At 39.6% G+C, this 27,562-nt stretch overlaps 1 protein-coding gene across 1 annotated transcript in view; it reads right to left on the reverse strand.

The window, feature by feature from the left end:
- CBL (Cbl proto-oncogene) overlaps positions 1-27,562 on the reverse strand; it is a 52,770-nt gene that overhangs the window by 22,206 nt on the left and 3,002 nt on the right. Inside the window, exon 2 of the mRNA XM_037882230.2 lies at positions 19,988-20,235. Within this exon, the coding sequence (XP_037738158.1) occupies positions 19,988-20,235 (248 nt within the window). The remainder of the gene's footprint in view (positions 1-19,987; positions 20,236-27,562) is intronic.

Genomic DNA, 27,562 nt, shown 5'->3' on the forward strand with positions numbered 1-27,562 from the left:
TGCTAAAGACAATTTAGGCAGACTGCTAGCGATCAGTGGGTTTCAGCAGCAGAAGAGCTGCAGAGCCTGCTCAATGGCCACAGTAGGTGGCCTAACAAGCTCCCTCACCTCAGCACTAAAAATGCCTTGACTATTGAACCACAGTGGGAAGGGGATTCACTCGCATGGAACCATTTTTTCCAACATGTTATCTTTAAGGACACTATTGTAGGGCAATACATCCCTGAATGCAGTGTTAGTTTGGATGTACACTGGATGCACCTGCTATTTCTTCACTAATTTTGAATACTCATTGTTTTGATTAGTTCTGTGGAAGATGCCATCTGCGGTCTCTAAACTGGAACTATAGTTTTCAGCCAGATGTCCCCATTCTGCTCATGTTGCCCTCCTAAATGAAATAAGCTCATTCAAGTGCAAGCTCTGCCATCCTGACTCACTTCAGAACTGGACTCCAGCTTCAGCCCATCAAGAGAGCCAGTTACTTCTTCACTTCCCCTTCTATTACCATTTGCAAACACTTCTCCATAGACCTGTGCCCCAAAATGTAGAATGAGACTATTTAAAACACATGAGTTAGAGTTTTCTTTTCCTCTAATATTCCCAGAATTGAAACCCAAACTGGAGCTAGTCTATGCTCACTTTATTACCCCCATAGTCACTCACCTGTTTTTTTAAATCCCCAATATTTTAGAGTTTTGTAAAGTCTGGAAAGAGTATTTCACATTCCACATAGCCATAAAAAGTCAAAATTTTGAGCCCCTATTTGGAAGTGTCATTTTTTGTCACTTTGTCCTGTTCTCATTCCTAATCATTTCATGTTCTGCCTTTGCTAATGGAGTTCTTTGGCACACGTACGGAACATGCTAGTTTGGGATTAAAGGCATCTGCTCTCTCCCACTTTTTGTCAGGTGTGAGCCCAGCAGATGCTCAGGCTGAACACAAGTACCAGCTGGCAGGTGCACTCAGGTGCTCTGCAGGAAGCTGCTCTCTCTTTAATAGTAGTCTCACAATTTTACAGTCTTATTTAGATCTATTACAGCATCCAAGATTTATGTTAAAGTAGCAAAACACACTGATCATATGGTTCTAGATGCTGCAAGTCTCTGTACAGTTTTCTTTATTGTACAGAGGTTGGGTAAAGGATACCTGAACAAGCCTACAATTAGAGGGGAATATAGAGTCACTTATTAAAGCCAAGACTATTAGTGTGTGCGTCTTGCTTTAGTAGTGCAGTATGATTTCAGAAGGCATGGCAAGGGCAGGGAATTTACATTAACATTCAGCAGCATCAGTAACTCAACCTTGCATTTTTAGAAAGCTGGGCTGCCTCTGCAAAAGTGAGAATTTTACTGGCAGCATTTCTAAGGAAGGAAAATTGTCAGTGAAAGTCAAATGTTGTGGCAGTGCATAAAGATATTAGCCGATGAGGTAGTACTCACTAACTGAATCATGTCTGGAACAAAGTAAATAGTGGAAGTTTCATTTAATTGAAATCAAGTTACAAATGTTCAGTGATACAAAGAAAAGTTCGGAAGGTTTATTTTTAATGCAACGTGTTTCTCCTTTCAGCTGTTTGAGAGCTTCACACACTACATTCAACAACATACATGAAACTGTAAAAATATTAGGTTACAAGTACTCAAAAGGATAGTGAAAAGTACTTCACAGCCCCCACAAAGTATAAAATTTTCAGAAGCACCAAAGTAACACAGGTGGCTGGGACATAAGCTTCTAAGCCAATCAGGTGCTTTTGAAAAATGTCCTCATTTCCATTGGGTAAAAAACTATACTCCTACAAAAGTTTTCGTGCTTTCTACAGCAGCCCAGAAGAACCAAGTATAGCTGGACTCCGTAAACTGGATGCCTTCCTATATGCTACCAGGGGCAATGGGACTTGGTTTGAGTCCATAAAGAACAGTGTGGTTTGGGATTTGGATCTCTACTAACGATCACGACGGGTTCTTTTGTTGACAGACCCTAAAAACACACTGACTAATAGACATGGGACATAATGAGTTAAGGGGCCCCAGCCATGCAACTTGTTCCCTCCGACTACCCACTGAGTTTACTGATCTTCATCAGATGGTACACAGCATCTTTTTGATCAAGCAAATGCGTGATTAAAGACATGTATCGGTTCACATCATACATAGGAGCAGCGTGTGGAGGAAAGGGATGCTTATACTGTTCAGTGTGAATCTGCATTTTATCGAGGATACGCCTAGTTGCTACAGAAGAAGAGCATGTAACCAACTGAACAAATAAAAGCAAATGGAAAGTAAAGGACTGAACCAACGATATGTTTGTTTCTCCAACAGCCTGACATGGAAGAAGTAACCAAACTAATTCAAACCATCAGCAAATGCAGAGAACCTTCTTGTAAAGTTGAAGTGTAAATCGTAACAGGAAAAGTGGTATCTCACCTCGCTGCACGTCACTGATGGAAAGAGAGTTTCCAGGAAAGTAACACCATGAAGTTGAGCAAGGTGATTAGCTGAGCTAGCTTGGTAACACTAGATTTCTGCTACTAAAGCAGCACAGTTCATAAGTATGATTCAGGACATACACACTGTAGTTTATGAAGGGTTGGGGGAAAGTTAATGTCCCCAACGACTATAGACCTCCCTGTGGCTGGCAGGCAGGGTTATGAATGTTTGAAAAGGAACACAGTATCCTGACAGGCTTAGGGGTGAATAACCAAAAGGCCTTGGAGCTGAATAAAGTTAAGTTTCAACACTTTTCAATTCTACTCTCAAATGCTGATCTACAAATTGTTTCCAAAACAATTCTACCAAGGTCTAGGGATTTATAACTTCAGCTGCAGTCCAAGTTATTGCCACTTTCAGACAAGCATCACTTAAATCATCAAAATGAAAGAAGGGAGGGGGAGCCCTTCTAACAGCTTCTCTGAAGAGCCTACGGAAACTTACCATTCTTTGATAAGTGGTGACCAACTGCTGAAATATATCAACTGCCAGTGCTTTGCAATTACACAAATTAACAGAAAAATTAAAAGCTACATCACCTTGGTAAAGAAATAACAGCCCAAATACATGTTAGCAAATATATGTTAGCTGTTTATGGCATATCAAGGTTATGGTTGTAACTTATTTTTAGTATTGGTAACACTGACAACTCTCACCCTCACTGCTGCTTCAAAACAAAATCAAATAGTAAATATTCATCCAAAACAACTGGAAATGACAGTGGCAACTTGGGTTCTGCTGATAAAGAGTAAAATTTTCAAAAGCACCTAAGCGACTAACGTGTAGAAATCCCATTGAAAGTCAATGGGATTTAGGTATCTCACTGTATTATACATTTTAGAAAACAGCACCCTAAGACTGCAAACATTGCAGAAGTCAGATCTCTGATCTCTCCACTACTTGTAGTGGATTCAGTTGCAACAGTAAAAACTAAGCTTCAGAAGTAAAATTTGCATGACGCTTCTGTTCAGTGGTTACCATCAGGTTCAAACTGAAGTGTCTGCAATTTGGATAGGACACCACACTTCTGTTAGTGAGATTTTATACAGACACAGAGAGACAGAACAGTTGACTGCTGGGAAATTAAGCACTCTAGAGACGGAAAGAAGAAAGGTTCAAAGAACTAACGACTTCTGCACTTACTAAAAAAGTCCAAGTATTTTATTAGCTAATAAACCGCTGCAGCTGTAGCCTGGAGCCTCCATTCTTTAGGTATGAACAGAATGTTTAAAGATAGTTTAATAATACATACAATTACACTTAAGTATTACTAAATGCAGACTGGGTAGTTGCAGTGTGAACTGTGCTTTTAGTTTTGTTCCCTTGAATACTGTCCAGTCCCCCAAGGGGCAAGCCTCAAGTAACTTTTGGAGAGAGACTAAAAAGAAATAGCATAGTGAAATACAGTGTGACCAGATAACTGAGTAAGTCAGACAATTAATATGTGCTGAGCCAGTTTTAAGCCCCATGGAAGGTTTTTGAAGACCGAACAAATACTTTGCTTGATTCTCCTTCTCCTCCCCATCCCCTATGGTTATGCTACTTCCTTCCCACTTAATGATTGTTTCTGCTCCCCGGGTCTCACAGGAAGTCAACAGGTCAATCAAGTACTTCCAATCCTACTGAAATCCTTCAGTGTGGCCTCCCTATGGGCCTCAGCTTCTCCCAGTTTGGTTTTCTGATGTTGGTCCCCTCTGACCTGTAGCAGGCTGTTCCTTTCCGGTTTCCTGTTTGTTGGATGAAAGCACTTTTCCACTGTAAGAGCTCAGTCTTGCAGAACAGTCAATAGTAGAGGCAGACTTTAATCTCAGTGGTTTTTTTAAGTTACATTTTATGCTTATTTAAATACCACAGGGTTACAAAAAACCCACCTCTTTGCACAAATAGCCAATGACTGCTGCAGTTCATAAACTGCATTTATAAAAGCCTTCCTAAAACTAAGGTCACACTATCATCTTGCTACTTTCTTCCAATACTCCTTCAGTGCTAACAAGAGCCTGGCACTGGTGTAACATTATGTTTCGTGTGCAGCAGTCTGCACCAGAAAGACTGTTCCAGAGGGGGATTTATACAGTTCTCACTGCGACGCACAGCTATAATGCTATTATAGTTTGAAGTGTGCATACAATACGATCATCCTGGGAAGCTTATTCCATTGAAAGTGCACCAGAGTTCCTGCAGCATGAAAGGAGTTAAAGGATGCAGCATAAGGTTAGCCAATGTCAGAGCTCTTCATTTCTCCTTTTTGAAATTTTCTTGTAGACTTAACAGTTGCTTACAGCCTGATTTTCAGAGTTGCTTAAGCATCTGCAGCCTCCGTTGAGATACACTGGGGTTGTGAGTGCTCACCACCTCTGAAAATTACACTCTGAGTACCCACCAAGGGACATTACAATACTTACTAAGTTCAGCAGCTTCAATAAACAGCACGCATTTTTACATGTGGCAATGTTCAAGTTCACATAAAAACTGAATATGTAATTACAGGACAATGTTGGCTGTCAAATAAAATCTAAACTAAAAGTAACTTGATTAACATCATAACTACAACCAATTTTAGGACAGAATTCTCTTTAAAGTAATTTCATGAAATTGGCAGCAAAGTTTGAGGCTGGCAGAGATCTTAAGACAGTAATTCTGACCCGAGTGTGGGGTTCTCTGGAGGGAAACACTTGTGAGGAGTAAAACAAAGTTATTGTACAACTCCTGACTACGCAGAACTGAAAGGGAAAGGGGAGGCTTAATATTTTAAGTGGACCATTAAAAAGGGACATGACCTGGAAAGGTGGCTAATGACAACAAATTAGAAGCAATGAGCAAAGTTCATTTGTGGAAAAGCTCCAGAAAAGAAGAAATGAGATTTGAGAAGAATTCACTTTTTTACTCTAATGAAAAGTTAAGAAAAGAAGCCTGACAAAATGCTGGAAGAGTCTGATCTCTAAATACTAAGTTCTTTAATGTATTTTTAAAGGCAACAAAGGATCCTGAAAAAAACCTGATGCAATTCTAAAACAAAGATTTATTGGCTCCTTATTTATATTGAGGAAGACTCTGATACATATACTGGGGACAGCCCATCTAGTTGATTTCCTTCCTGCAAGCATTTTGTTTACACAATACAAGGGTCCCTCATCAAAAAGGATGGCTAGAAAACCAGAAGAACATTTAGCCAAATAAAAAGGTAACAGCACTTGGCAGTCATTGTGCTATTTCCCAATATTACTGAAGACGTGTATTTTAAACAGCTTCTTGCAGCCCAGCTGCTCCTGCTCAGTTTTGAAATACTGCTTTGCAAGTACTGAATGATGTCTTGAACGTATGACATTTTCTCTGCTTCCATAGAAGAATATGTGATGTTCATTGGTAATTATTTCACTGGTTGAGAAGTTCTTGCCTGCTCCTTCACAGTTTTGCTTAAGCAGCTCTTTGGTAAGAATTTATTCAGCACTTTACATGTCCAAATAACTAATAGTTAACTTATCCTCAATAAACCTGTGAAACAAGGAGGTGTTGTTCCTATTTTACAGATGGGAAAGCTGAGGCAGAGATGAAGTGACCTGGCAAAGGCCACGCAGCAAGTTAGTGGTCAAGTACAATCACAACTCTTTCCAGTTCCTAATTGCATGTTCATTCCTCCAGAGTTTGAGGTACTTCTGGCAAGTACTGCAAGAAACCCTGTAGTTCTCAAGGGACTTAGATCAGCACCACACAATGAACACTAGATGGCATTTATACGAAGAAGTCTCAACAAGTAATATGGGTATGCAGCAGCACACACTCAAATTTAGAACTGCTACATCCAAAAAGTACTCTATCTTTCTGGGTGCTGTAAACACTGCCTACATGTGACGTTAAATCATACTCTGTTGTGCTTAACATCATGCACAGCAATTGTAAGCAGTCATAGTTGGTGGGTCAGCTGACTGCTTTCATCTGCCACAGCTTGAGAGAAGGCTACTCTTTACAGAAAAATTAAGACGAAATTGGATTTTCCTGTGACAAGAACAGAGTATTGAAGATTTATAGTAGTAAAACTCTGCTTTCTCCCCAAATGTTTAATAAATACTTTACGATTACATAAACTTATCAGAGGATCCCAGCATTTTTTTAAAAAGCCCCCCAATTGTATCAGCCGAGCTTTACAGCACCCAAATGAGGTCAGTGTTGTCCTTTTATAGCTGGGGAAAACTGAGGCACACCGAGGCTAATTGACGCAACTCAAGTTACACAAGGAGAAAAATAGAATTGACGTCTCCCTAACTTCCAGTCCTCTGTTAACACTTGTGGGTTCAAGACCCTAATATGTTTGGACACGTATAGAACAGTTAGTCCAGAATTTTTTTTTTTAGGAATTAAGCTGTGTTGCAAGTTGATAGTTTGACAATTTAAGGATTCAAACATTTGAAATTACGTTCTTTAACCCTCTAACATGCAAGAGTGTGAAATGCACTTTACAGATGCCACCAAAACGGAAAGCTATCACATAGCCCATACCCTGTCATATTTTAAAGCTTATATGCCAGACACTAATAGTCAGCCAGACTCAGATAAATGGCTGCACAGAATTCCAGGAAGAATAGCAGTATGCCATTTCCTACCACTATGTCAGCCAAAACTGTGCTCTTAGTGTTAACATAACTGACCCTTACACACACATACTGAGCAGGAATGCTTGAAGAGATCCTGAGATGACATTTATAACTCAGGGGCAGCTTCAGAGTCCTCTGCACACAGTAATCAGTTTTAAAAATAGATACAACGGAACTACTTTCAAGAAAGCTTCCAGCACAGGAAGTGAATGACATTCCATTTAACTAGTACTGACTCAACAGCAGAAGTCACCTCCGGAGTAATAAGAACAGGAGGACTTGTGGCACCTTAGAGACTAACCAATTTATTTGAGCATGAGCTTTCGTGAGCTACAGCTCACTTCACCTACACTGGCACTTTCCCGGCAAAACTTTTGTCACTCAGGGGTGTTAAAAACAAAAAACAAAAAAACACACCCCCCCCCACCCCCAAAGGACCAAAGTTTTAGCGACGAAAAGCACCGGTGGGAATAGCGCTTTGTCGGCAGGAGTGACAAAGCTGCTGCCGCTCGTGGGGGGTGGAAGTTTTTTGTCGGCAGAAGCGAGCTCTCCTGCCGACAAACAGCAGCTACACTGCGCGCCTTTTAGCGGCATGGCTGTAGCGGCACAGCCATGTTGCTAAAAGCCTCGTCGTGTATCCACAGCCTTAGAACCGGCAGAATAGATGCCCATGTTATACTATTTTGAAGGAGTCAGCTAGCATTGCATTGATTTTGTGGACTGATTCATTAAGGCACCAATGGGAAAAAGGAATCTGGCACGTTAATTAGATGCAATAGGGCTGCTATCAAGAAAAGGCATAGGTCAAAACACCCTCCCCGCTTTCTTGTAAAGTTTTCACAAAAGATACATTCAAAGTTGAATATTCATTGTTCCATTCTTTGTACACTTACAGAAAGCAGTTAGTAACAATTTGTTCTGCATTTGTTCCTTCTCGTCACACGCTCGTTTTTTGTGCCGGACAAGACTTTAAGGGGAGACATTTAACAAGTGTAACACTAGCTATTTCTATTCCCTTTTTATACAACCCCCTTTTCATTGTGGCCACCAATTTTCATAGCTATAAAGAATCTTAGTTTAATTGCAGGTCCTTGGCTAAAAAGTGACTGTTTACTAGTTCAAAGCTTTGTCTTCACGCGCAGCATTCAAAACCTTAACACCTACAATACATGCGTTCTAGTGCGGTTGGAAAAAAAGCACTCAAAAATAAAAGCTACAGACAGCCCCACTGAGCGTTTAATTATAGCTTCCTAAGTTGTGTTTCAAAAGATTACAAAAGCTTAAATAGGCTAATGCCTTTAATTTTACATATGTGCTATGAAATAAACTTTCTACAGAAATGAATATTAAATACATTTATCCCGATACATGCATGCACCCTTTCGATTCAGTCTCCTAAAGCAATCCAAGAAACTGCATAAACAGCAACACTGAAATGCAACTATCTATTGGGGTACAGGGAAACAAATCACTTAACATATTACACACAAAATACTGTAAAACGATGGAGGTGGGACAATTTTGGCTCACATGTTATGTTTATGCATAAGGACATGAGATATCTGGAGCCTACACAGGACATCAGCTTTTAATAACTCCTGAGCAACCCAGTATTCTAACCACAACATTGTGTTGGCTTTGCCTGGAATAACAAGCTCAGCTCTGGACTTTCTGATCCTGATGTTCAGATCACTTTTAACAGGCCACTTTGCTCTTTCTATGGTGAAGAGAAAAAAATATATCACCAGTTCATTTCTGCTGGATTTGGATATTTAAAATGCTTAATTATACAAGTGCTGAAGAGGCAGGGTTTAAAATGACTTAATCAGAGACTAGGCTAGGGAGTTCTACACTTCCTCAGAGGATTTGCAAGGATAAAGGACAATAGTATATCTAGTTAACAAATGTATTCCTTTATGGTGATCTCTGAAATATAATAGCAAGACTTGACCTCTGACGCTTGTATTATCTCTTAACAGCAACACTCCTCAATATACCTATCTTAGGCCACTTACCCTCTGGATTACAGTCGGAACCATACCACAATGGAGCATTAGTGACTATGTGTTACAATGCAATAAGTCATTATAGCTAAAATCAATTCTGGATCACCTTCTCCCTCCCCACCCAGACTCCTCCACTTTTAATTCAAATAGGGTTCTCCTATTCCTGCCCAAAGCTTCTCCAGATCCTCAATCTTTTCTGCCCTCCCTTGAACTTGAGGATGGGTAGAATCTCCTCGTTCATGCACCATACCATTAACAGACTGCCTGAGGGATGCAAGTGTCATCCTTTCATTGAAGAGTTTCTTTGCCCATCTCCACTCTTAAAACCTCCATTCATTCCCTTTTCTTAAATCTTGTCAAACAAGTGAAAGCAAAACATTTTGCTACAGGGATAAAAATTCCCAAAGAATTTAAATCTACTTTATGTCTTTGAATGGAAATCTCTGAAGACCTGAAAACAAAGAATCCAGACGGCACAGAAACCTAGCGCCTGTGTCAACCTGCAGTCCTCCCCCTGCACTAGGTTTGGAAACAACAATCCATTTTTGTTCATCGTACTGTTTCCAAAAAAAACTGCCAACACCACCACTATACTTCTAGCCACGCTTTTTAGAGACAGCCAGTGGTCAATGAATCACACAGCCAAGTCAGTGGTACACTAACTGAAAATGAAACCTTATCCCCATTTCATGAAGAAAGCAAAATGTCTGCAGGTTCATGAACTTGTTCTATAGGTCACAAGGTAGTGTTTCAAAATATTAGAAAGGAGCTGTTCTAGTTTAGCTTACCACCTTTCATGAAGCTCAGCCAATTTTTCAGCAGCATCCTATCAGGCTGAAGTAATCTTCCTTTAGCAAAGGCACAATCTGTTGTCAAACAGCACAATCCAAAACATGACAATGCCTCACACAAGAAGTGAAGATGTACAAAACACAGATGTCAGACAGCTAACTGCACAGGTTCAAACCCCAAGAAATTGATCAACATTTTAACCAATGATCTGTGATCAACTGGATGATTGCTTCTGCAGTGCCAGCCATAAAACTAAAGTCCATGAGGTAAACTAATTTCCTAGAAAACTTATTTTAGACTCAGAGACACAGAAGAAACACACCCAGAGATCAAAATCCCATCCATTTATTACTGTGCAAGAATCCAAAAGCTCAATTTCACTTATAGAATTGCATCTGCATGAAAATGTTATTTATAATGGGAGGAAAGCAAAAATAATGAAAGTTTATGCTATTACATTGGTAATAGCTGTAACTGGTTACAGTTTTGACTATGAAATTCAACACCTAATCTCTCTATTAAAGCCCAAATGTAAGGAACAGATTCATATTTCCCCCCAGAAATTTAAATGGTAATGGTTTCTCCTTGCAAGCAGGCAATTAGGGCTTATATGCCGCAGCTTGGCAAGGAAACCTTTCTTGTGGACAGCCTTTGAGCCTGCTCTTGTCTTCAAGATGTTCTCATTTAAATGCAGATGTAGGCTCCACAAGTATTGTAGTGTTGTGGGTTTTCTGTTTCTCCCCTTTTCTTTCTTTTTGAAGTGTTAGCTGCATCAGAAGGAAGTGACAGAAGGAAGGCTCTTTTGCACCTCATTCACTAGGTGTTTTTTCCCCTCAATTCTTTCCCCTTCCCCCTGAGTGTTAGGAGACATGTCTGTTGGTCCAGTAAGAAGTTTTCTTGTTGGACATTTTGTGGGTCAGAATCTAAGAATCAATGGTTTAAAGCAAACAAACCAAGCTTTTTTATATCTTTCTGTGGGATCTGTTTCCTTCCTCTTTTAGACACATGTAAGTACTCTCCTTTATAAAAGACAGTAAATATCTACAGCTTTCTTCCTGCATGGATAAGTAATTCTATACCCTGGAGCAAGGCTAGAGTATGAAATCCTACTGAGGCAGCATCACTAAGTCTTGCTGTCAGATGGCATGACAATTAAACATGTTCCAACTTCTCAAGTCAGCAACTTGATGTTAAATTCAGAGAATTTTAGCATCCTCGGCACATAATCTATCAATATATATTCTCACACAGAAAAGCAGGGGTTTTTTAGTTAATGTACCTTAACTATATAGCAAGGTTTCAGAGTAGCAGCCGTGTTAGTCTGTATTCACAAAAAGAAAAGGAGTACTTGTGGCACCTTAGAGACTAACCAATTTATTTGAGCATAAGCTTTCGTGAGCTACAGCTCACTTGGGTTCTCAAACTGGGGGTCAGGACCCCCCAGGGGGTCATGAGGTTATTACATGGGGGGTCGCGAGCTGTCAGCTTCCACCCCAAAGCCTGCTTTGCCTCCAGCATTTATAATGGTAACCATGTAAAAAAGTGTTTTTAATTTATAAGGGGGGCGGGGGGAGTTGCACACAGAGGCCTGCTATGTGAAAGGGGTCACCAATACAAAAGTTTGAGAACCACTGCTATATAGCCTACCTGTGCAAATAGCAAAAAGCAAGCAAACAATACTTGTGTCATTTAACACCTCATCTACAGTTGCCTTCTCAACTTCTAACGCTTCCCTTCCACCACACTGCCTCCTTCTCAACTTCTAACCCTCCCTTTCACCACAGAGCCTATATATATATCTCCATCCTCAGCCACTGAGAGACTATGGTCTGGTCTACACCTAAAGCTTAGGTCAACCCTTGAGAGATGTAGTTAAACTGACTTAATTCCTGGTACAGGCACTGCTAGGTCAGAGGAAGATTTTTTGTCAACCTAACTATCGCCTCTTGAAGGGGTGGATTTACTACCGTGACGGAAAACCCCCTTCCGTCTACGCTACAGTGCCACAGCTGTGCCACTGTAGCACTTGTATTATACAAGGTTTGAAGGCTGAATTTTGTTTAAAAAGATAAAATGGAAATTCTATCGGCAGTGGACTGTCCTACCAACCGATTCGGAGGATAGAGGCAGAGCCTATTCCCACTACTTAGAGAGGATATTAAAACCCAGCAAATTGAGACACTTCATATCTACATTTATGGATGGGTAAATTATTTGCCTTTCCTATATTCTCCACGAAGCAAGATATTAGATAACTGCAAAAAGACAGTTCATTAAGAGACATCTCTAGCTTACACAGCCAGGTGAGTTTATGAATCGCAACTCTTGTGTAAACTATTGCTTTCATGCCTACAGCAGGTACCTGTAATTTTCTGTGATAAAAATAAAGGAGTACTTGTGGCACCTTAGAGACTAACCAATTTATTTGAGCATAAGCTTTCGTGAGCTACAGCTGACTTCATCGGACATAGCTCACGAAAGCTTATGCTCAAATAAATTGGTTAGTCTCTAAGGTGCCACAAGTACTCCTTTTCTTTTTGCGAACACAGACTAACACGGCTGTTACTCTGAAACCTGTGATAAAAATAAAAGCATTCCAACATGAACTGCAGTTAAGGTGAGTTAAAACTATACCATGAACAGTTGGGCAAGTTCAACATTGCCATGAAGAGGTACTATTGTATTAGATTAACTGGAACCACTAAACCTTGCATTGCTGCAGGAAATGCACTTTTTTTGGTTCCCACCTTCCAAATAAAAAGGAACATGAATGTTTTGGTGTGTGTTTCCATGCTTGTCTAGTCCCACAGAAGCAGTACATTTGCTACGTGTATCCAAATTAGACATTCAGGGTTAAAGTTGTTAATAACACAGATGTACCATACGCCACCTTTCTTTACTCTCCTGGGTCCCATATGTCCAGATATATAATGTGCAACCCACTAGGCGTTCATTACGCAATTCAGTCTGTTTCAAACACAATCACCACAAGAGGATTCCACACACAAAAAAGAAGGGCTGAGATCTAATAAGGACATATGAGAAAACACATTGCAAGATGGCACAACTGATAAGGCCTTTTTCCTTCTACCCCTACAACTAGAATTCTCATTCAAACTCCTCTTCCACCGTTTTGGCCTCCTTGTCACCCCTAATGGACCCGCTTCGGTCCACACAAAATACAACTTCTAAAATTATCTTCTTTGCTTGATTCTGATCTACACTCCACACTCTCAATCTCAGTACTGGCTTCTCACTCTCTACCATGTTAAGTTTAAGCTCCTTGGGCGCTGCTTTCAGGACCCTGCCCATCCCTACTTATCTGCAGATCTCTCTCTTCACATCGCCCTTACCTCTTCTGATCCAATTATACAAACCTTGATACCTCACTAGTTGCCTCTCCTAAAAGCATCTGAGTTTTCTTCCACATGCCCTCAATGCATGGAACAACCTTTCTGAACTCAGCCACAAAGCCTGTTGCACTCATATCCCTTATGGAGACCCTCTTCTACGGTGAAACATGAGACTAACATGCTGATTACAGCAAGATTGTGGGGTACCTGGGACAGTCTACATTTTTAGAAATGTATTAAATTGTAGACAGTCACCTTGTGATCACTTTACTTGTACAGTACATTTCACCCAATACTCTCTTTCCAATTTTTAGATTAAGCTCTGCCTTTTTGTTTGGGAGTGCTAATGAAAACAAATATAATCAGTTATAGTGCATCATTTTGTGGAACGGCATACTTTTCTGAAATGCCTCCCACCAGACTCCATCTTCCCCCCATCTATGACCAGGAGATATTGTATATTCAGACAGAATAGGAACTGACTTTTTTCTAAAAAATGATCAGCTCCCATCCCGGGGAACTTTTTGTTGGTCAGAACACAAAGAACAAATATTAACCACAAGAATCTAGCAGTCCACCCTTATTTTCTCATGGGCATAGTATGACCAAAAAATCCAAAATAAGTAAACCTTTAAAGACTAGTGGTTTTCAAAATCAGGGGCCAGCAGATACTGCAATTATGTTTTACTGAACTCCCAAATACGTAATCTGCATTTAGAAACCTGGTTCCTGACTAGCAAGTTCAAACTTACCCCACACAAGCCTCACTTCCCACAACTGATTGACTATATGCATAAGAGATGCAACATCCCCATAAGATTAAAAGTGTACTTAGGGACTTCTCATTTCTAAATTGAAGCACAAACTATTGTTCATTGCTTCCATGATCAGCGCCAATTCAAAAATATTCACGGCTTTCTACATACCACAGTTAAGTAGTGCTCGCATAGTTTAAAAAGCAGCCATGACTTTGCTGTAATCTTTAAACAGACATGTAAATTGAAGCAGAATTTAGATGACATCTTTAAAGATGTCAGAACGAAATAGCTGAGTTAAAAAAACGACACCAAATATATAAATACTGTATAACAGTTTATGGAAGCCAACAACAATTTCCACTGAAGCACTTTATACCAAACCACATTGCTGCAAGCTACAAAACAGCCGTTACAGTCCTAAGAAAAGCAAGTGCTATGAACACTGAGCACTGGAAGTCAGCTAAACCTCACCTTGGTTTTAGCCACCCTAGGAGGATACTTTCTGCATAACAACTGTTAGTATATAGCACAGAAAGGTTAAATTCCATTTGATTGATTTTCTGATCACATCTAATGGAGCCCAGACTTTCAGCCACCATCCCTTAAACCGAGTGTTTCTACAAGTCTATTATAATTTCCTGAACACAACAGAGGAACAGGTGCATCAAAGAAAAAAGTTAGATATAATAAATACATCAAAGATTCATGCTCTGATCTTTGAAACTTAATTTTCTAAACCCTTAAAATGTAAATTTAATCTCACTTCCTGCTACTACATTTTAAACTGAGCCAAGTTTTCATTTTACAGTAAACACTTAATAATTGGCAGCCATATTCTGGTTCTACACAACTCTGCTGTAAGCATCATATATTGTACAGTGTACCATGAAATGCAAAGTGACTCCACGCTAGATGACACACAATGAAGTTGCTCTGTAGAGTGTCAGCAAAAGGTCTAACAAACTAAAAAAAAAAATGCCAATCTGGGCAAGAAAGCCAAACATTACACTCCACGATGCGCATAAAGTCATGACGCAGCACACGTCGGTAGCCACTGTAACTCTACTGAATGGCACATGACCAACCAGACAGGCTCTCTTCATTTCTGCCTCAATCCAGCTCTTGGAAGAATTCATTGGGGATCATTTTAAGTTGCTTGGGGGGAACCCTGTTCCTTGGTTTGGAGATCAAAAATAGTTTGAATTCAGAAAGATTTAAAGAAACCTAGTTCTCTTATCAAAAAGAGTGATTTATTTTGTCATTTGCCACTCAGTGTTGCATTTATTGGAAAGGGACACATGCACAGTTTGCACACGAGTTATGCAAATGTCCAAATACTTCATTTGTTCTAAACCATGAGAAATTTTGGGGAAGGAAACAAAGTGATTGCTAAATTCAGAAGATGGGAAGAAAGGTAAATGTTTAAATTGAGCACTACAGGAAACATGCAAACCAGGGTAAAGGAGAATATGGAAAGCAATAACATTTAATAGGCTGAATGATAGCAAAACTGAGATAGGAAAAAACAGAATGTTTTCAAAAATGTTCTAACTGGCCGGGGCAAACAAACAAAGAAAGAGCAAAATAAGAAACATCTTTCCTTGCCAAGAGGATGTATATAATGCTACCTCATAACGGAAGTTCAACTGAATGCCAGACTCTCGTTCAGGGTTCCTGGCTTGTTCTAAAACAGCTGATGACCAACTTCTAGAACAATTGGGGGAGCTGAGCTTATTTTTAAAGCACAACCAATTTACCTTAAATCTCCTATGATTTTGTGGTTGATTTCCAAAATTTACAGTAATCAGTTCCTAAATGACACCTTACAGCAAGCTAGAACACAATAACTGGCCTGACAGGGGCACAGTGCTGAAAACAGAGGGTTCAACAAGCACATCTAAAAGCATTCCCATCTGAACCAGAGAATCCATATTCTGTACACATGTGATATCCTGAGTTAGTGCCTGAATCATTCATATGTTATAGACTATTCTAACCAATCGTGCCTTTTTAGCCATTGAATAAATATGGGACGAGTGAGAGAGATACCAAGCTCATGACTGCCCACTGGCTAAAACATGCCTAAAGTGTAGTCGGAGGAAAACTGCTTAATCCACACAAGGGTGACTACGTCTTTCTGGGTTGAGAGATGGATGGAGAGTAGGGAAGGAGAAGGTGAAAGTAGCAGGGCTGTGATTTAGTTACACCAGCATGCTTACCAGTTCTGACAGGCCAAAAATTTTCACTTCTGTGGATGTAGTGTTTGATTGTCAATCCTTCAGAAGCATAACTCTAGAGGGACTGCTAGTCAGATCCCATCTCGCAGACGGTAAAATTGACTGCAAAAGCACTAGTTTTGCAACTCATATGTACCATCTTGTCAATTAACATGCTTTGAATATTAGTTGAAATAGGCATTTTTGTTTTAACTCTAAACTGTTATATTTTTTTTCCTTCTTTGCTTCTCTCATGTCAGTGCTATGGAACTATCTGAGGAACAGAAGTCAGAAGATCAATTCTTGTGACTAAAATTTTGGACTTAAACAATTGATGTTGCCTGTCAGTTGGCATCTGCTCAGAATGATGGATCAGAATACTGAAACAATCAACAGGTTAGTGTACATTAGTGCATGTTCAGTACTGTACCACTTCTGAGCCTAGTACTGGAGGTGGATTGATCTGGACAAGGTCATTTGTGATGGTACAGGAGCCCAAAGCAAGCTAGTTTCCAATAAAAAAAGCTCTTAACAAAAGGTTTAAAATTAACCTTACATTAAAGCGTTCCTGCAGTTCACTACACTGCAGAGCAGTTTACAGCCTTACATTGGGTTCGCAGGTTGTCAGTGTCCCAAAAGGTTTTCCAGCAAGATAGAAAACTCCAGCAAAAGACCCAAAGGCCAATTTTAATTAAAATACAGTTTACAGAGTTAATCCATGGTGACAAATGCTTCTTGCATCATGCACGTTTTAATTTGAGCTAATCCAAAATGACTGCAGTTTTACATTAAACATTCTCACTCCCACAATGTCATGCTAAAAGTGTGTTATCCCCGAGGCATGCGTGCTCAAGCCCTCTCCCCATTACATCCACTATTTTTTATAACTTTTCATGCATATTCAAGTGTTTCTAGCTGAGAAATCTTCCCTGCCCTACCCCCAGTTTCAATTCCGATATCTATGAAGAGTCAATCAGAGTCTACAGAAGCAGCAATTTTCCCGTAAGGGACAATCGGGTCGTTTGATTTGGCTTCACTCATTATACTGGCCCCAAACCTTGAAATCCTTATACAGAAAATTGGAATTAAATTTTAAAGGCAGACAGATTTACAGCTTTGAAGCAAACTGTGAAACGTAGCATAATCCTTGCAAATCAAAAATCACAAATTTATCAAAAAGCCATGCTAAACAGCAGCTTTTAGTTCCATTTTCACCTCCCACATTCAAGAAATTACCTGAAAACTTCAAATGGCTATGAAGAGATTTTAGTGAGGCACCATCTAAAAGTAAAATAACTTGACAGAATAATACTTAAACCCCTGAGTGGCCATGGAAAGGGGGAAATCAAAACAGTAATAATGAAGCCGTATTACATGAACACATTAAAATAAAAAATCATCAAGAAACATTTATGCAAAGTGGCTCCATCACTTCCCATTTTGGTTTCAAAATATTAGAAGCAAATAGCTGCGAAGGCTTCATTCACTTAAGTCATTCAGCTGCAACGAAATTCAACTGATCCAGCTAGTTCCACATTTTTCTACTTACTTCAGTTTGTACATAAAAAATAAACTGTACCTATTCCACTACCTTAGGCGCCCTTTGAAAACAGTTCAATACAAATATACGCTTTTTACAACTCCCTCCATTATCTTGTACCACCAATGGATAAATATATACAAATCAGCATTAACCCTTCCGCCCCCCATCAACCTCTTGCCACTTAAAGTGGCCATACCTCTCCTCCCTCCCTAAAAGCCAGAGAAAATAGATAACCTCCAGGGCATGCTGCAATGCCCTTCAGATTCAGACTATTTCGGTCCAAATGAGGGGCAAGTTCCAAAGTCAAAGTGCCCACAAAGAGGACCTCCTGCTGGTAACCTTTCCACCCCCATCCCCAGCTCCCATTTCTTATACTTAGCGGACTCCAGCTCAAGTGTCTGCTGATTTAAACTGTGACAGCTGGGCACAAGGAAGGAGGAGGTACCTCACGTAGGCAGGCCTCAGTCTATTTAGAGTTTATAATTCAAAACTAACCACAAAAAATCCACCCAGAAAACAACAGGCAGTCAATGCAGATCACTGGTGTAACATGCTTATGGTGAGATACCTCACTTAATTAGTGGTCTGCCAAATTCTGCACCAGCTTCAGTAACGAAGTAGTTTAAATTGAGGTAATAAAGGCATGGGTGACAGGTGTAACCTTTGAATCCACAACAGTCAAACTCATGGTCATCTGTAGAAGGAAAAAAGTCACTCTTGCTGTGACTGACACTTGACCATGTAAAAGCAGCTAGAAGTCTAACCAGCCACCCAGACTGCAAGCAAACAGATGTACGCTCACTGACAAAGGAGCACATTTCCTCATCACATTTTATGGTTGTTTTCCAAGCCAACCAGCCACTGCCATATGTTTTATCAGACAGTCTAGCCCTCCATCCTTTTCTCCAAAAAGACTCAAGAAGTCACTATGTAAGGCAGCAAACTGAACTACTATAGCTGGGCCAGATGAAATGTAAAGTATCAGCATGCCAAAAACACCATGTTTCCTCGATAAACATTGCAACATCCATGTATGCAGATTAAATGAGAAGGGTGACAAGATGGAACCCTATAGAACCTGTGACAGCACTTTTAGGGAAGAGAAAAATTCCCCACCACTACCCTTTGAGAATCTTCAACGAAAAACAAATGGAGGCACCCAAGAGCAGCCCTGTCTATCCCTACTTTGTTGATGTTAGTCAGCAAAACCTTGCTCTCCATTGTATCAAACAGCTAAAGTAGCGGCCATATATGCATACTACTTTTAGTAATAGGACATGTGCTCATGACCTGTGTCCTTTAGGACACAAGCTGATAAATGAAGTGCTTCTAAAGCCTTGAGTCTCTCAAATCATGACAATAGTCAGGACACCAGAGAGCTGTTGCAGTCCATCTCTAAACAGACGTGACATGGAGGCCAAAGCGAGGGGGGAAAAAAATGATGTCCGGGGACAACTTAATTGATAGCCAAGGATAAAATAGCATTACAAAATTCTAAGCCATTGATAAAGTGACTTGTCAAAAGAACACTCCTCTCCCTTGGAGACCTCTGAATATGCTCAGGTTCCTTTAATTTCAAAATAGATCAATTATGTGCAAATCAGAGCTTCACCCTAACTTCAAATTCTAGTATAGTATGAAAGGGAAGTGAGAGAATTTTAGGACAATCTCATGATTTTCTTCCCTCTGCCTCCTATGCTACAGGGTATTTTTTTTTTACTTCATCAAACCTCCAGAACTGCAATCAAATTAACAGAGCAGAGGTCACAACTCCAACAATTAAAGTTTGTAAAATGAAGTCTTTCAATATTAAGTACTTAGTTTTAAACCTCAGAACAAGCTATTCTGAAGTCTTTACAGATTTACAGACAAAAGAACCTTATTGGTGCTCTTTACTTTGGCATGGAGCTGTACTCAGGTACATCTCATACATAAATTTGAAAACCCATTCAGAACGTAAATAATCTTATTCTTTATACTAGTGCGACTCAAATGAAAGCTAAGCCACAGCCAGGAATGATCAGATCTGGAATATGAATCTCTCTTCATATTCATGTCCTCTCGTTGCCTTCATTCCAGCACAGAATAATATTTTACTTCAAACTTTACCCTCTCCAGCTAACCTTAAATCTCTTCACTGATTTCTTCCTTCCCACATACCAACTACCAAGCTGTTCAGTTCAAGGTCTCACCCACTCAGCTAGCGTGGTGCTACAATTATTTGTAGTAACTTTTCCCCATTACCTCGGCTGAGAGTTCTCCTCATACATCCTCTCCTTCCCTTCCTTAAAGAGGCTGATGGTCTGTTTGGTCTTCTTCATCAGGTTCTCCATGAAGACCCTGAAGTACTCATTTTCTCCTAGGGTCTCCATCTTCCCCTCATAACGTGACAGGATGGTTCGTAGATGCTGATACGTATCAGGTAGCAGATCTAGAATATAGGGTGGGCTGTTCTTCAGTGCCAGTTTTGGGTTCTGACATAAACGCACCACCTGCAATAAATGAATAATGGAAAAAGTCACCATTTTGAGATGTTAAGACTATTTAAAAATTACAAGTAAATATTGTTTAAATAGATGATCAGTGACATTGCTTTCTAATGGAAAGGTTTTCTAATTTGTATTACAGCAGTGAGATTATCTACACGTTCCTAGTTAGGAAGAATTTGAGTCAATTATTCCACAAGTACACTGTGCAAAACAAATTAATAGGCTTATCAGTAAGGAAACTTTTTGCCATTTTCTATGCATCTATTTTTGCTTCTACATAACAGGTTAGGCACCATAACTGTATAGAAAAATTTCATTCAACCTGCAAAGAGAATGCTGATGCTGTAACCGTATATGACCAGACAGCTCTCGAAATGTTAGCGGTCTGCAAGAGAGTGACTACATGACAAAGCTCATGAAAACAAGTTTAATCAATAGGAAAAACAGTCTTAAAAAAGGATCATACACCTCACAGAGAAAGGCCTCATTTGTATCCAGAACAGCCAAGATTCTCAATTACCTAATCAAGGGAGAGAGAAAGCTAGCTACAGAAGGCATAATGCAACTTTTAAAGTTATTAGGACTCTCTGAGCTCCAACCAAGTGCTGAAATACCAGCTTAGCATGACAAAGCAATTTCAGTGCTTTAATTCTAAAGCCATCTTTTTGAAAAGACAAAAAACAGGCAATTGGGAATAAGACTCAACTAACAGCTCTAGTCTTTGGCACGTTTACCTCAAACAAAAAATAAGGCTGGTGCAATAATTTCCTAAAGCTTTCTACTGTAGTGTAAAAGCACTGTTTTCACTTCCTAATATCAAAAGGCATGACTGAGGTCTAAACTGGCATCAGTGATGTGCAAAAGAATATTATAAAGCAGCTCTCATAAAAATGCTGCAGAAGATCACTTTCTTCAGAAGGCTTTAGGAAGGTAGATAAGAAAGCGCCAAGAATAACCCGGTGCCGCTATGTAGTGCATCACCTACACAAAATCTGGTAAAAAACTACTATATGCCACCAAGTAACATTCTGAAAAAAATTAACTGGCTCTCTATATTACACACTTAAACACTTATTCCATTACTTTTGCCTCACAAGCTGTGACTGAACAGTAAATATTTAAACCAAATAACTAATTTAGTCTGAAATGGAACTCTAGCATTTCACTCAGCCTTTTAGGATAGGTGCAAGAAACACAGTGTGGAGAGGTCACACATGTCTTCCAATAATGCATGGCTCCACTGAGAGACTTCGATTTCCATCAAGGGAATGACTGCCTGACTGCACCAAGTCTCACACAGGTGAATAGTATTCTCATAATGAGAAGGAATTACACTCTGGAGGAGCACCGAATGTATAGGTGGGAAATAATCTAGCCAAGTAAACTTCCCCTCCAGTCTGAACTGACAAATACTAGGAGATCTAAACAAGGAGCGGAGTTATCACAAGAGTGGTGCTTCTTTCATACATTGTAAAATTAACCTTATCAGGGAACCAAGCTAGGACAACTGTATTCTGAGACCATAGTTTCACTTTGCAGCATGGAAGGATCCTAACTATGTCCCCAGCGCAAGCTACAGATAGCACCATTATTGCTCCTACAGATCTATTTTGTTATTTAAACAATTGGGTTTAAAACTATTCTTGGTGTGCTGTAGGGAAACCACATGAAGGAAGCAGACAAGTCAAAAACACAGAACAGTCATTTCTCTGGGTCAGCTACAATAGGAAATGGCACAGGCTGTTATCTCCTGAAACTATCCAGCTATGTAAGAAGCAGACCTACTGTATGTCAGTAACTATACAGACTTATTTGATATTGATATTCATATCAGACATGTTTTCCCAGAAAAGCAACAAATTCTGCAGACAGGTCGTATTCTCACAACCTCTATAAAACTTTTTCATTAAAATACCCTGTATGAATACCCAAAGTAAATGGTTTACAGATCAGAAAAGCTGAAAAACTTTGGTTTTATTACCTGATGAATTTTAAATAAGTTTAATTATTCACCAAACGGACACCTATTTCAACAGCTGAAGTTCACAACTCCCCATACCTGGTTTTAAAAGCACCCAATAGCAGCACTCAGATATAAAGTTACTTGCCTACGAACTGCCTGTCATTTAACAAACTGACTTTTCTTAATACATCAGCAAAAAAAAAAAAAGGGTTTCCACTTTGTTTACTTCTCTACCTGTGCACTTGCAGCATCATGACAACGTTAAAAGGAGCGTTCACAGCTCTGGGAAACCAGCAGCGTATTAGCAAGTTACCATGCCCTCCATTCATTTTCTCCCCATGACTGGCGGCTACCAAAGAACATTACAGTGAGTCCAGAAAGACAGCAAATACCTTATATTAGGTGTGCTCACCGTAAAGAGAAGTAATTTCTGCTTTTTTAAGTGACTTAAAAATAGGTGCAGTCTTAAATGGACATTGTCAACTGAAATTTGGCCTCACTGTAAAACTATTTTAATACTAAAGCTTTTACCAACAGAAATATTTCTATATTTTTAATAATTTAAATGAAAACAGTTGTTTGTGAACACAAACTTTCCCAGGCAATGTTCTAAACTCTCAGAAAAGAGCACCTGAAAATTAAACAGACTACAAACAGTACTGAAATTGATTTTCCGTTTCCAAGCTGAAAGAAATGAAAAACGTTAACAAGGAGCATGAATACCTACAAGTATACTGGTCTCAGAGTGGTAGCCGTGTTAGCCTGTATCAGCAAAAACAACAAGGAGTCCTGTTTTAGCCCACAAAAGCTTATGCCCAAATAAATTTACTAGTCTCCAAAGTGCCACAAGGACTCCTCGTTTTTACAAGTATACTGGATTTTAAAATTTTCATCTAGCCTTGTAAAAGGAACACTGTAGGTTTACCATCATAGTTCCTATTTTTTAAATGTTTTTCTCTTCCTTATTGTTATATTAAAGACTCACATAAATAGGGGAACTATGACTAGAATGAGGAAACAGTGAAACTGACTTCAATGTGCTGTCAAAAGCACGAAGTAAAAAAAACCTAAAAAATAATTTCTTCTCTATTCTTTATGACTTGTAACAAGGGTAAGTAAAAAGAGTTCAGAAGAGTGTGATATTTATGTAGATCTTAACAACACAGGTGCAAAAGTTTGTTTGCAAGTTATGATTTGACAGTAACCTTGAAACAAAACAACGACAAAAAAACCTAGGAGCGACGGATCTCTTTCTATTGATTTCTCAACTCCTATTTCTCTTCCAACGCTGTTTTCCTAAACAGGCCTATGAGGAGTCTGATGCTTTCTTCCTTTTAAAAAACAAAGCTACATAGCTCCATTTTTCGCCAAAGCCAAGCATTTGCTTTTTCCTTGAAACATCAGCAACTCAGTACATATCAACTTCTCAGCCTCCCACAAAGCCACACCTGACCACATCACTACTATTAGGGGTGACTTGCAACAAAATTTCTGAATTACATCCATATTTAGGTTACAGAGGTGTTTGCCATTTTAGTTCAGCCACCACCAGTTTCTTAAAAAGAAAAGGAGTACTAGTGGCACCTTAGAGACTAACCAATTTATTTGAGCATTTTCCACTGAACTCATCCGATGAAGTGAGCTGTAGCTCACGAAAGCTTATGCTCAAATAAATTGGTTAGTCTCTAAGGTGCCACTAGTACTCCTTTTCTTTTTGCGAATACAGACTAACACAGCTGCTAATCTGATACCAGTTTCTTCTACATCCTGTAATGTGAAATCTACTATTCTTCCATCCCATCCAGTTACAAAACCCCTCTAAGTAGTTTAGAATTTCCATAACTAGTTCCTCAAATGCCCAAGAACAGCATTAGGTTATGTCTTCACTGCAGCAGGGAGAAAGCCTCCCAGCTTGGTAGAAAGACTTGCGAAAGCACACTAAAAATAGCTGTGTGGACATCATGGTTTATCGGCAGAGTCTTGGGCGAGCCACCTTAGCTCAAGCCAACCCTAGCCCAACCCTCTGCCAGTGCTGAAACATCCACACAACGATTTTTAGCATGCCATCATGAGCCCTGCTAGCACGAGTCTGTCTGCCTGAGGTGGGAGGCTCACTCCGAGCTACACTGTAGACATACCCTGGATATTATTTGTATTATTCTGCTGCCTAGATTAGGTTCTGAAGATAAATCATCAATTGCATTATCCACAAAAATAAAGCAACTCCCTCCTGCCAAGACACAGCACTAACAAGTTACTTTACAGCATCAACACATTTTCTGATATTAAGCACTGCTTTAATTGCTTAACACAGTGAAAAGATGAGGAAATAGGATAAATTAGACTGACATCAGTTCCTCCCACTTCAGCCTAGTAAAAATGTATAGGATGGCTACAGTCAGTGCAAAGAAGTGACTGAGATGCTTAGTGTGCTATTTGTCGCTGCACTTTGAAGGCTCATAAGACATCTAACAGCAGAGCCTCAAAGGCATGATTCAACCTCTAGATAAGAAAGCAAACTGCTGAACTGAGATGAATTTCATAAGTTGCCATCAAACATCTAGAATACACAAAGAGTGAAATTTCAAGGTGACCGGTAATATATAGATGTGCAATATAACAGATGCTATATGCCAGAACTGCATATAATATAGCAGCATGTTTAATCTTGCATACTTGAATAGGCAAACTGTGTTTATAACCATGTTAATCAATCATACTCTAGTTCTCTTACAGAACAAAGACAAACTACTTGCCTAAAGAACTTAAAAGGTTTCCTGTCCTACTTTAGCAAAGTTTCAAAAACTGTACCACAACCTCATATTCCAGTATCCTATTTAATCACATCAAAAGGCACAAACATACTAAAGGTACAAGGTTTTGTTATTTTCTTTAATGTTTGCCAGAGTGGGGCAGATATTCTAACAAAACTGTAGGTGGTGTGGCCCTAAAGAGTCTGACCTACATACTGAAAACTCTTTGGGACATGGACTGTGCCTACTTCTGTATCTGTACAGCACCTAGCATGACAGGGGCCTGATCAGGGACTGCAGCTGCAATTAATATATAAATATTAATCTACAAAGTGGCCAAATATTTAAAGATATATCAGCTTTCAAAAGGACTGTTTTATCCTCATGAAACAGAACAGAAGCGGGTTTCAATGGGGAACAAAATTGTTCCCATCAGTGAAACTCTCTGTCAGGACAATGTCATTTTTGGTTTGGTTTTTTGGAAGGGGTAAAGAGGCCTAGCACAGCCCAAACACTATTTTAGCTCCTAAACAAGGTGCACCAGGCCACACAACTCAGACAAGCCTCAGCCTGCACTCAAGTGTGAAAATGACCTGCCAAAGGTGGAAAAGGAATGTATGAGTATACTTTCCCCGAAAGTGTGAACTAAACTTTGAACACCACACCCAAACCAACTATTTATCTGTCTAGTGATTTTACTTGTTATTTAAATGGCTGCTTTCACATAAGGCAGTGGGCTGCAGAAGTAAAGTCCAAATAAGCTATAAGGGTGCAGATGGCAACCCAACATAAGATTTCACTGACAACTAACGGTGTGTCTTCACTACCAACGTTAAAGCGCCGCCGCGGCTGTAAAAAAACCACCCCCACGAGAGGAGTAGCTCCCAGCGCTGGTGCACTGTCTACACTGTCACTTTACAGCGCTGACACTTGCATCGTGCAGGGGGGTGTTTTTTCACACCCCCTGAGCGAGAAAGTTTACACTGCCACTTTACAGAGCAGAAACTTTCTCGCTCAGGTGGTGTGAAAAAACACCCCCCTGCACCACGCAAGTGTCAGCGCTATAAAGTGGCAGTGTAGACAAGGCCTAACATTGACATACTAGATGCGCGCAGAATGCCATGAAAGGGATCCATCTAAAAACCTGGAAAGAGATTATCCAGTGTCCAATTTTTGTTTAAAGTGGTATGCTTATTTATTCTTGCAACTGTCAAACTTTGAGATTTACTGAAAACAGAACTTCCTAAGTACTGAAGTGTACTATTATATACTTGTTGCCTGTGCAGTAACGAGTCAAACAATTAGCTCTACAACTACAGCGTTTCTTTCAAATTTTAACAGATAGGAATGCAATGAGTTAAAATTTGAGAATCCTAGTTGATGTACCATGTTGATGAAGCCCTGGTCACAAGTCAAAAAACCCAATGCAAGCCTCACTACGGAACCCCACATCAACAGCCAAGGCATAAATAATGAGTAAAAAGAGGTAACTGAAGATGAACATCCCACTGGATATACGAAGGAGTGCTGCCCAACACTGGAGCTTTGGCCTCATTATGGGTCACCGAAGGCAACTGTGGGAAGAACATGGGACAAAATTAATATGAAACAAAAATAAAACTTCTTCAGATGGAAGTTGGGCACATGTCAAAATGTGCGGAGAGAATGGAATGGACAACTATTAGCTTGTGTAGGAAATTCATTAGCCACACCTGAAGAACAACAATGCCTGAATGCTTTTGCAGGATACCAACTAATTTTACATGTTAATGAATTTAGGTCACTGTACAGATACAAATACAGCAGGTGTCTGAGCTACAAGATCCCTTATCATACGTGCACCTATCAACTATTTTCTTACACACCTATTTGAGTTTGTATGTATTGAAGTAGTCAGATAATTGACAACAGAAACGAAGTTTCACAAAAATTTTCACAAGTTCTTCCCACCTCCTTGCAATTTCCTCAACCAAGTCTTGGTTAATGGTTGGCAATTTGTGTTAAGAAGCAGATATTCTATTTTAGGCCCAATCCTGCAACAGAATGTGTGTTCACAAACTGTTACCTCTATACAAAACTGTTGAAGTTAATGGGGCTCCACACAGATGCAGGGGGCACCCATGTAGATCAGACTGCAAGGTCAGGGTTTAAGTCTGATTTTAATATTTTAACTATTATTAAACACACAACTAGAGCTTTCAGCCACTATTTACTAACAAAGGCATTTCATAATGAGGTTGTAGAATTGGCAACCAACACAAGTTCAGGTAAAATAAATTCCTCTAAATATTTTTGCAGCAACTGCAGCACCCTTGGCTTTACTTCACTGATCACAATTTCATGGTAAGGAAACTGTGCGTGGCCAAGACCTGACTATGCAGATCAGTAACGGTATTGGTACCCAAAGACGCCCAGAAAATGCTGCTTTTATACCGCAAGATGACATACCAAGGTAATCTCCATCTTTCCAATTCCAACTTTTTTTTAAGCCTTTATTTGCCTGACTAGTCTATGTAGTTGAACATGAATGTTCATGGCATATACATGGGAATGGAGATTCACATTAGAACAAGTTTCAGAGTAACAGCCGTGGTAGTCTGTATTCGCAAAAAGA

Source organism: Chelonia mydas, chromosome 22 (genome assembly GCF_015237465.2).
Source record: "Chelonia mydas isolate rCheMyd1 chromosome 22, rCheMyd1.pri.v2, whole genome shotgun sequence".
Taxonomy (NCBI): Eukaryota; Metazoa; Chordata; order Testudines; family Cheloniidae; genus Chelonia; species Chelonia mydas.